Here is an 11629-nt window from a genome sequence, read left to right as displayed (position 1 = left end):
AATCGAAGTCCGGATAATCGAAAGTCCGGATAATCGAAAGTCCGGATAATCGAAAGTCCGGATAATCGAAAGTCCGGATAATCGAAAGTCCGGATAATCGAAGTCCGGATAATCGAAAGTCCGGATAATCGAAAGTCCGGATAATCGAAAGTCCGGATAATCGAAAGTCCGGATAATCGAAAGTCCGGATAATCGAAAGTCCGGATAATCGAATGTCCGGATAATCGAATGTCCGGATAATCGAAAGTCCGGATAATCGAAAGTCCGGATAATCGAAAGTCCGGATAATCGAAAGTCCGGATAATCGAAAGTCCGGATAATCGAAAGTCCGGATAATCGAAAGTCCGGATAATCGAATGTCCGGATAATCGAAAGTCCGGATAATCGAAAGTCCGGATAATCGAAAGTCCGGATAATCGAAAGTCCGGATAATCGAAAGTCCGGATAATCGAAAGTCCGGATAATCGAAAGTCCGGATAATCGAAAGTCCGGATAATCGAAAGTCCGGATAATCGAATGTCCGGATAATCGAATGTCCGGATAATCGAATGTCCGGATAATCGAAAGTCCGGATAATCGAAAGTCCGGATAATCGAAAGTCCGGATAATCGAAAGTCCGGATAATCGAAAGTCCGGATAATCGAAAGTCCGGATAATCGAAAGTCCGGATAATCGAAAGTCCGGATAATCGAAAGTCCGGATAATCGAAAGTCCGGATAATCGAAAGTCCGGATAATCGAAAGTCCGGATAATCGAAAGTCCGGATAATCGAAAGTCCGGATAATCGAAAGTCCGGATAATCGAAAGTCCGGATAATCGAAAGTCCGGATAATCGAAAGTCCGGATAATCGAAAGTCCGGATAATCGAATGTCCGGATAATCGAAAGTCCGGATAATCGAAAGTCCGGATAATCGAAAGTCCGGATAATCGAAAGTCCGGATAATCGAAAGTCCGGATAATCGAAAGTCCGGATAATCGAAGTCCGGATAATCGAAAGTCCGGATAATCGAAAAATCGAATGTCCGGATAATCGAAAGTCCGGATAATCGAAAGTCCGGATAATCGAAAGTCCGGATAATCGAAAGTCCGGATAATCGAAAGTCCGGATAATCGAAAGTCCGGATAATCGAAAGTCCGGATAATCGAAAGTCCGGATAATCGAAAGTCCGGATAATCGAAAGTCCGGATAATCGAAGTCCGGATAATCGAAGTCCGGATAATCGAAAGTCCGGATAATCGAAGTCCGGATAATCGAAAGTCCGGATAATCGAATGTCCGGATAATCGAAGTCCGGATAATCGAAAGTCCGGATAATCGAAAGTCCGGATAATCGAAAGTCCGGATAATCGAAAGTCCGGATAATCGAAAGTCCGGATAATCGAAAGTCCGGATAATCGAAAGTCCGGATAATCGAAGTCCGGATAATCGAAAGTCCGGATAATCGAAAGTCGGATAATCGAAAGTCCGGATAATCGAAGTCCGGATAATCGAAGTCCGGATAATCGAAAGTCCGGATAATCGAAAGTCCGGATAATCGAAGTCCGGATAATCGAAAGTCCGGATAATCGAAAGTCCGGATAATCGAAAGTCCGGATAATCGAAAGTCCGGATAATCGAAAGTCCGGATAATCGAAAGTCCGGATAATCGAAAGTCCGGATAATCGAAAGTCCGGATAATCGAAAGTCCGGATAATCGAAAGTCCGGATAATCGAAAGTCCGGATAATCGAAAGTCCGGATAATCGAAAGTCCGGATAATCGAAAGTCCGGATAATCGAAAGTCCGGATAATCGAAAGTCCGGATAATCGAAAGTCCGGATAATCGAAAGTCCGGATAATCGAAAGTCCGGATAATCGAATGTCCGGATAATCGAAAGTCCGGATAATCGAAAGTCCGGATAATCGAAAGTCCGGATAATCGAAAGTCCGGATAATCGAAAGTCCGGATAATCGAAAGTCCGGATAATCGAAAGTCCGGATAATCGAAAGTCCGGATAATCGAAAGTCCGGATAATCGAAAGTCCGGATAATCGAAAGTCCGGATAATCGAAAGTCCGGATAATCGAAAGTCCGGATAATCGAAAGTCCGGATAATCGAAAGTCCGGATAATCGAAAGTCCGGATAATCGAAAGTCCGGATAATCGAAAGTCCGGATAATCGAAAGTCCGGATAATCGAAGTCCGGATAATCGAAAGTCCGGATAATCGAAAGTCCGGATAATCGAAAGTCCGGATAATCGAAAGTCCGGATAATCGAAAGTCCGGATAATCGAAAGTCCGGATAATCGAAAGTCCGGATAATCGAAGTCCGGATAATCGAAAGTCCGGATAATCGAAAGTCCGGATAATCGAAAGTCCGGATAATCGAAAGTCCGGATAATCGAAAGTCCGGATAATCGAAAGTCCGGATAATCGAATGTCCGGATAATCGAAAGTCCGGATAATCGAATGTCCGGATAATCGAAAGTCCGGATAATCGAAGTCCGGATAATCGAATGTCCGGATAATCGAAAGTCCGGATAATCGAAAGTCCGGATAATCGAAAGTCCGGATAATCGAAAGTCCGGATAATCGAAAGTCCGGATAATCGAAAGTCCGGATAATCGAAAGTCCGGATAATCGAAAGTCCGGATAATCGAAGTCCGGATAATCGAAAGTCCGGATAATCGAAAGTCCGGATAATCGAAAGTCCGGATAATCGAAAGTCCGGATAATCGAAAGTCCGGATAATCGAAAGTCCGGATAATCGAAAGTCCGGATAATCGAAAGTCCGGATAATCGAAAGTCCGGATAATCGAAGTCCGGATAATCGAATGTCCGGATAATCGAAGTCCGGATAATCGAAAGTCCGGATAATCGAAAGTCCGGATAATCGAAAGTCCGGATAATCGAATGTCCGGATAATCGAATGTCCGGATAATCGAAAGTCCGGATAATCGAAAGTCCGGATAATCGAAGTCCGGATAATCGAAGTCCGGATAATCGAATGTCCGGATAATCGAATGTCCGGATAATCGAAAGTCCGGATATCGAAAGTCCGGATAATCGAAAGTCCGGATAATCGAAAGTCCGGATAATCGAAAGTCCGGATAATCGAAGTCCGGATAATCGAAAGTCCGGATAATCGAAAGTCCGGATAATCGAAGTCCGGATAATCGAAAGTCCGGATAATCGAAAGTCCGGATAATCGAAAGTCCGGATAATCGAAAGTCCGGATAATCGAAAGTCCGGATAATCGAAAGTCCGGATAATCGAAGTCCGGATAATCGAAAGTCCGGATAATCGAAAGTCCGGATAATCGAAGTCCGGATAATCGAAAGTCCGGATAATCGAATGTCCGGATAATCGAAAGTCCGGATAATCGAAAGTCCGGATAATCGAAAGTCCGGATAATCGAATGTCCGGATAATCGAATGTCCGGATAATCGAAAGTCCGGATAATCGAAAGTCCGGATAATCGAATGTCCGGATAATCGAATGTCCGGATAATCGAAAGTCCGGATAATCGAAAGTCCGGATAATCGAAAGTCCGGATAATCGAAAGTCCGGATAATCGAAAGTCCGGATAATCGAAAGTCCGGATAATCGAAAGTCCGGATAATCGAAAGTCCGGATAATCGAAAGTCCGGATAATCGAAAGTCCGGATAATCGAAAGTCCGGATAATCGAAAGTCCGGATAATCGAAAGTCCGGATAATCGAAAGTCCGGATAATCGAAAGTCCGGATAATCGAAAGTCCGGATAATCGAAAGTCCGGATAATCGAAAGTCCGGATAATCGAAAGTCCGGATAATCGAAAGTCCGGATAATCGAAAGTCCGGATAATCGAAAGTCCGGATAATCGAAAGTCCGGATAATCGAAAGTCCGGATAATCGAAAGTCCGGATAATCGAATGTCCGGATAATCGAAAGTCCGGATAATCGAAAGTCCGGATAATCGAAAGTCCGGATAATCGAATGTCCGGATAATCGAATGTCCGGATAATCGAAAGTCCGGATAATCGAAGTCCGGATAATCGAAAGTCCGGATAATCGAAAGTCCGGATAATCGAAGTCCGGATAATCGAAAGTCCGGATAATCGAAGTCCGGATAATCGAAAGTCCGGATAATCGAAAGTCCGGATAATCGAAAGTCCGGATAATCGAAAGTCCGGATAATCGAAAGTCCGGATAATCGAAAGTCCGGATAATCGAAAGTCCGGATAATCGAAAGTCCGGATAATCGAAAGTCCGGATAATCGAAAGTCCGGATAATCGAAAGTCCGGATAATCGAAGTCCGGATAATCGAAAGTCCGGATAATCGAAAGTCCGGATAATCGAAAGTCCGGATAATCGAAAGTCCGGATAATCGAAAGTCCGGATAATCGAAAGTCCGGATAATCGAAAGTCCGGATAATCGAAAGTCCGGATAATCGAAAGTCCGGATAATCGAAAGTCCGGATAATCGAAAGTCCGGATAATCGAAAGTCCGGATAATCGAAAGTCCGGATAATCGAAAGTCCGGATAATCGAAAGTCCGGATAATCGAAAGTCCGGATAATCGAAAGTCCGGATAATCGAAAGTCCGGATAATCGAAGTCCGGATAATCGAAAGTCCGGATAATCGAAAGTCCGGATAATCGAAAGTCCGGATAATCGAAAGTCCGGATAATCGAAAGTCCGGATAATCGAAAGTCCGGATAATCGAAAGTCCGGATAATCGAAAGTCCGGATAATCGAAAGTCCGGATAATCGAAAGTCCGGATAATCGAAAGTCCGGATAATCGAAGGTCCGGATAATCGAAAGTCCGGATAATCGAAAGTCCGGATAATCGAATGTCCGGATAATCGAAAGTCCGGATAATCGAAAGTCCGGATAATCGAAAGTCCGGATAATCGAAAGTCCGGATAATCGAAAGTCCGGATAATCGAAAGTCCGGATAATCGAAAGTCCGGATAATCGAAAGTCCGGATAATCGAAAGTCCGGATAATCGAAAGTCCGGATAATCGAAAGTCCGGATAATCGAAAGTCCGGATAATCGAAAGTCCGGATAATCGAAAGTCCGGATAATCGAATGTCCGGATAATCGAATGTCCGGATAATCGAATGTCCGGATAATCGAAAGTCCGGATAATCGAAAGTCCGGATAATCGAATGTCCGGATAATCGAATGTCCGGATAATCGAAAGTCCGGATAATCGAAAGTCCGGATAATCGAAAGTCCGGATAATCGAAAGTCCGGATAATCGAAAGTCCGGATAATCGAAAGTCCGGATAATCGAAAGTCCGGATAATCGAAAGTCCGGATAATCGAAAGTCCGGATAATCGAAAGTCCGGATAATCGAAAGTCCGGATAATCGAAAGTCCGGATAATCGAAAGTCCGGATAATCGAAAGTCCGGATAATCGAAAGTCCGGATAATCGAAAGTCCGGATAATCGAAGTCCGGATAATCGAATGTCCGGATAATCGAATGTCCGGATAATCGAAAATCCGGATAATCGAATGTCCGGATAATCGAATGTCCGGATAATCGAATGTCCGGATAATCGAAAGTCCGGATAATCGAATGTCCGGATAATCGAAAGTCCGGATAATCGAAAGTCCGGATAATCGAAGGTCCGGATAATCGAAAGTCCGGATAATCGAAAGTCCGGATAATCGAAAGTCCGGATAATCGAAAGTCCGGATAATCGAAGTCCGGATAATCGAAAGTCCGGATAATCGAAAGTCCGGATAATCGAAAGTCCGGATAATCGAAAGTCCGGATAATCGAAAGTCCGGATAATCGAAAGTCCGGATAATCGAAAGTCCGGATAATCGAAAGTCCGGATAATCGAAAGTCGGATAATCGAAAGTCCGGATAATCGAAAGTCCGGATAATCGAAAGTCCGGATAATCGAAAGTCCGGATAATCGAAGGTCCGGATAATCGAAAGTCCGGATAATCGAAGGTCCGATAATCGAAAGTCGGATAATCGAAGTCCGGATAATCGAATAGTCCGGATAATCGATAGTCCGGATAATCGAAAGTCCGGATAATCGAAAGTCCGGATAATCGAAAGTCCGGATAACCGAAGGTCCGGATAACCGAAGGTCCGGATAATCGAAGGTCCGGATAATCGAAGGTCCGGATAATCGAAGGTCCGGATAATCGAAAGTCCGGATAATCGAAAGTCCGGATAATCGAAAGTCCGGATAATCGAAAGTCCGGATAATCGAAAGTCCGGATAATCGAAAGTCCGGATAATCGAAAGTCCGGATAATCGAAAGTCCGGATAATCGAAAGTCCGGATAATCGAATGTCGGATAATCGAATGTCCGGATATTCGAATGTCCGGATATTCGAAAGTCCGGATATTCGAAGGTCCGGATATTCGAAGGTCCGGATAATCGAAGGTCCGGATAATCAAAGGTCCAGATAATCGAAAGTCCGGATAATCGAAAGTCCGGATGATCGAAAGTCCGGATAATCGAAAGTCCGGATAATCGAAAGTCCGGATAATCGAAAGTCCGGATAATCGAAAGTCCGGATAATAGAAAGTCCGGATATTCGGATATTCGGATATTCGGATATTCGGATAATCCAAAGTCCGGATATTCGGATATTCGGATATTCGGATAATCGAAAGTCCGGATAATCAAAAGTCCGGATAATCGAAAGTCCGGATATTCGGATATTCGGATATTCGCAAATTCGGATATTCGGATATTCGGTTATTCGGTTATTCGGATATTCGGATATTCGGATATTCGGATATTCGGATATTCCGATATTCGGATATTCGGATATTCGGATATTCGGATATTCGGATATTCGGATATTCGGATATTCGGATATTCGAGATTCGGATATCCGAGATTCGGATATCGAGATGGAGATTCGGATATTCCGATTTCGATATTCCGATTTTCGGAAATTCCGAGATTCGGATATTCCGAGATCGGATATTCCGAGATTCGGATATTCCGAAATTCGGATATTCCGAGATTCGGATATTCCGAGATTCGGATATTCCGAGATTCGGATATTCCGAGATTCGGATATTCCGAGATTCGGATATTCCGGATCGAATATTCCGAGATTCGGATATTCGAGATTCGGATATTCGAGATTCCGGATATTCCGAGATCGGATATCGAGATTCGGATATTCCGGATTCGGATATTCGGATATTTAGATATTCAGAAATACGATTGGCCAAATCGATTCAGCCGTTTTCGAGTTTTTACTTGGACATTTGAAAGGCGCTCCATTTTATATATAAGATTACGATAATCGTATAATTACGGATTACTATGTTTGTACGATATTACGAATTCGTACGACATTATGATATTCGTAAGATATTGTGATATTATGAATTCGTACGATATTACAATTTGTAAGATACTCGTATGAGATTAGAAGGGATTCAATGATATTAAACATAGGAAAACAAAAATATATTATGAGTATAAATACGAATTTATAATCAAAGATAAACAAGTAAAAAGTATAAATATGAGAATCAACGAGATTCGAACCAGATTCACGAGATTCTACTAGAACTCCAAGATATAGCCATTACCGACGGTAGCATTTAAACACTGACAAAATCATAAACAATCTCACCTGATTAAGATATAAGAATATAAGCTCAATGTCTTGCAATTGTGTCTGTATAAGATAGATTTATTAATAATAATCAAAATTTGATATATTAAAACAAATGCCATTTGCACCTAGTAAAACTTTAAATTTTCGATAACGACATCAATTTATTATATTTCGGTTATAAAATCATTAAATTGAACGCGAACTAATTGTTATTCACTACTATCACTACTAACTATTCACTATATTAATTAATTATTGATTAAAAATCGCGAACAAGACGCTACAATAATTTGAAGACGAACTGCCATATTAGTTTGACAGCTGGTCCACTGCGAAGCCATTTGCAAATAATCAGGTGCAGCAACATAACAATGTTCGCATTTAACGACGTCAATGTCCAATCCGTTGTGTGTCGTTAACAAATCTGACGTTTAGGTTACCGTTCTTTCGCGCCGGTTATTACTTTTATCCCTTATCCTTGACAAAAGGATATTATTACTGTTGTGTCAAATTGTTTAAAATAAATTTATTGTTGTGTTTTTCGAAAAAATATATAACAAGTAATGGCCGATGAATTGCCTTACAAAGCAGAATATGCTAAAAGCGGTAGGGCTGCTTGTAAAGGATGCAAAACTCCCATATCGAAGGATACTTTAAGGCTTGCCGTGATGGTCCAGGTATAATATTATTCTCCATTATAAATATCTTAAAATTAGACTTTTCTGAATATGCATTATTTATTTATTTGGTACTGATTTTTTTTGCATTGTTATGATACCAAATATTGAAGTTACTTTAACAGGACATCTTTGAGTTAATGTTAGGGTACTTGCTATTGTGTAGATTTAATTATTGTTTTATAATATTTAGCTATGATAATAAAACAAATTTAGCTTCCTGTACTATGTAGTTTAGATACAATAAAATATTATAAAATGGTTATTATTATCATAAATTTACATACACACACATTATATATTATATTACTTCAGAAAGCTAATTCTTCACTGATTTGTTCATATCTTGTTTAATTGTTCAAATTGTTTCTTTCTCTATGCATAACTCTGTTTAAAAGAATATAAACAATCTCTGGTTGACAGTTTGGAGAACAAACATAAGATTTAATTTTACGGCTACATAATTATAAGTAGATACTTTTCGACTTGCAGTGTTGTCCACGTATAATATTATACTCCATTCTATTGACATATCATTTTTGCTTGGTGACCGATATCTTAAAATTAAACTTATCTGAATATGCATTATTTTATTTGGTACTAATTCTTTTTTGCATTGTTATGATACCAAATATTGAAGTTACTTTAACAGGACATCTTTTTGTTAATGTTAGGGTACTTGTTATTGTGTAGATTTAATTATTGTTTTATAATATTTAGCTATAATGATAAAACAAATTTAGCTTTCTGTACTATGTAGTTCAGATAAAATACAATATTATAAAATGGTTATTATTATCATAAATTTACATGCACACACATTATATATTATATTTCTTCAGAAAGCTTCTTTACTGATTTGTTCATATCTTGTTTAATTGTTCAATTGTTTCTTTCTCTATGCATAACGCTGTTTAAAAGAATATTAACAATCTCTGGTTGACATTTTGGCAAACAGACATAAGATTTAATTTTACTGCTACATAATTATAAATAGATACTTTACGGCTTGCCGTAATGGTTCAGATATAATATTATACTCCATTCGATTGACATATTATTTTTGCTTGGTGACCGATATCTTAAATTAGGCTTATGTGATAATGCATTATTTATTTATTTGGTACTAGTTTTTTGTTACGATACCAAATATTTTAATAAATTTAACAGGGTTTTTGTTACTATGTACATTTAATTATCCTTTCATAATAGCTCTAAATTTAAATATCTATATATTTCATTTATAAAACTAACTTTTTTAAATTCAACAGATGTGTTTCAATTATTTCCAGTTTTTCTTCATACAAAGTGTAAAAACTATCTAAAGCTTCAGTTTTTGAACTTCCAAAATCCTCCAATTTATTTCTCCCAATTGTTGTGCCTATACATCCCCATGATCGAAACACCCAGTAACTGTAATTTTAATATTTGACCATAAAAAATAATTGAAAATAAAAAATAATTTAGAGCCAAATAAGAAATATGAAAAACAGATTTATCAATTTATCATTTATTGGAATCATATTTCAATAAACGGTTTCACATTCCAATAGTTGTAATTTATGATGAGAATTTTTATCGGATTGGATATCTGTTTTTCCTAAAACAGCATTGAGAAATTTATCCTATTCTTTAATTGAAAATTCAGCTATAATAATAAAACATATTTAGCTTTCTGTACTATAGTTAAGATAGAGTACAGTATTATGAAATGGTTATAAATATTATAAATTTATACACATTCATATTAAATATTAATATGCAATTTTCTTCACGGATTTTGTCATGTCTTGTTTACAGATTTTCATAGTTATTTCCTTATTTAATTTCTTTCCTTTGCATAATCCTGTTTAAAAGAATATCAACAATATTAGGCATGAGACATAAAATTTAATTCGTTTGCCAGATAATTATAAACATTGATAAATGTAATAATTTATTTATTTTCATAGTGCTCTTTTTATTTTTAATGTAATATTTATTCCAGTCTGCATTCCACGATGGAAAACAACCAAATTGGTTTCACATGAAATGTTTTTTTATGAAACAAAAACCAAAAACTGTTGGTGATATTAAAGATTTTGCATCACTTCGATATGAAGATCAACAAAAGGTGCAAGAGAAAGTTGGTAAGTTTTTCTTTGTATTGATATTTCATTTCAACTGTACTCCACTTTAATAGATATATTTTGAGTAGCATAATGTATATATTATTTTTTTTATTACTTTCAATAGATGCTTGTGGTTCAGGGGCTATCGTTCCTGATGAGAAAGGTAAAGGAAAGAAAAGAGCCAAAAATATACCAGGCTTAAGTGACTTTGGTATTGAATATGCTGCATCAAGCAGAGCTGCATGCAGAGGCTGTGAACAGAAAATTGCCAAGGTAATATAAAATTTACACACAACTATTCATTTTGATATAATTTTCCCTTCTGTCAAATTAAAGTTTAATCTTCACTATACAATTATCTTAAAAATTATGCATAATGTTCATGTTTTGACTATTGCAATATTTATTTGTTATCACTATCATTTGTTGTAAATTTTGTTTTTGTTCTTTAGGATGAAATAAGAATAAAAAAGACTGTATATGATACTGAAATCGGCATGAAATATGGGGGACAAGCTTTGTGGCACCATCTTGAGTGCTTTGCTAAGGTGAAAATTATATTTTTCAGCTGTTGCATTCATTAAAAATAATATTTTAATGTTTAATTATTTTTCTAGATGAGAACTGAGTTAGAATATTTTGAAAGTGGTGATATATTACCTGGTTTCAAATCATTATCTAAAAATGATAAAAGTGAAGTTTTAAAACAACTGCCGTAAGTAGTCTTTGCAATATTGATACTGAGGTTACAAACATTTCTTACACCACAGTCTACTTCTACATATGTTTTGTTTTTCCGTATTTTTTATTTGAAACAAAATTGTATTTTTGTTCTAGTAAAATTAAAAGTGAAGATTTACCAGAAGTGAAGAAAATTAAAAAAGAGCCCAAAGACGAAGTAGATACTGCACATGACGATCAAAAAGAGAAAGATTTACAAGAACAAAGTAAAATAATGTTTAAGTACAGAGATTCTTTGAAACAACACTTGAAGAAAAATGATATGATATTGTTATTGGAACACAATAAACAAGAAGTGCCACCTGGAGAAGATAGAGTAAATAGACTTTATTAGTAGCAAATATTTATTTTAATAGTTTAATAATTTTCTTGTTAATTTTTATTTTTTTCAATAAGAAAATAATGATTATTTGTTTTTAGATTTTGGACCGATTAAGTGATATAATGACTTTTGGAGCTCTAGCACCTTGTAAGGAATGCAATGGAGACCATATGTATTTGAGAACAATGGATATATGT

General features: G+C 37.4%; 1 protein-coding gene across 1 annotated transcript in view; it reads left to right on the top strand.

Annotated features, from left to right (window-relative positions):
* The first annotated feature begins 8144 nt into the window (after window positions 1-8144).
* The window catches only part of LOC113370847 (poly [ADP-ribose] polymerase-like), a 9931-nt gene continuing 6446 nt past the window's right edge, over window positions 8145-11629 (top strand). The window contains exons 1-7 of the mRNA XM_026611529.1: window positions 8145-8258; window positions 10246-10387; window positions 10494-10642; window positions 10822-10917; window positions 10987-11084; window positions 11207-11426; window positions 11531-11627. Coding sequence (XP_026467314.1) covers window positions 8145-8258; window positions 10246-10387; window positions 10494-10642; window positions 10822-10917; window positions 10987-11084; window positions 11207-11426; window positions 11531-11627 — 916 coding nt within the window. The remainder of the gene's footprint in view (window positions 8259-10245; window positions 10388-10493; window positions 10643-10821; window positions 10918-10986; window positions 11085-11206; window positions 11427-11530; window positions 11628-11629) is intronic.

This window comes from Ctenocephalides felis, unplaced genomic scaffold (assembly GCF_003426905.1).
Source record: "Ctenocephalides felis isolate EL2017-DRISC unplaced genomic scaffold, ASM342690v1 CF-g0.4_SCAFFOLD_01492, whole genome shotgun sequence".
Taxonomy (NCBI): Eukaryota; Metazoa; Arthropoda; class Insecta; order Siphonaptera; family Pulicidae; genus Ctenocephalides; species Ctenocephalides felis.
This window is presented reverse-complemented; position numbering and strand designations above follow the sequence as displayed.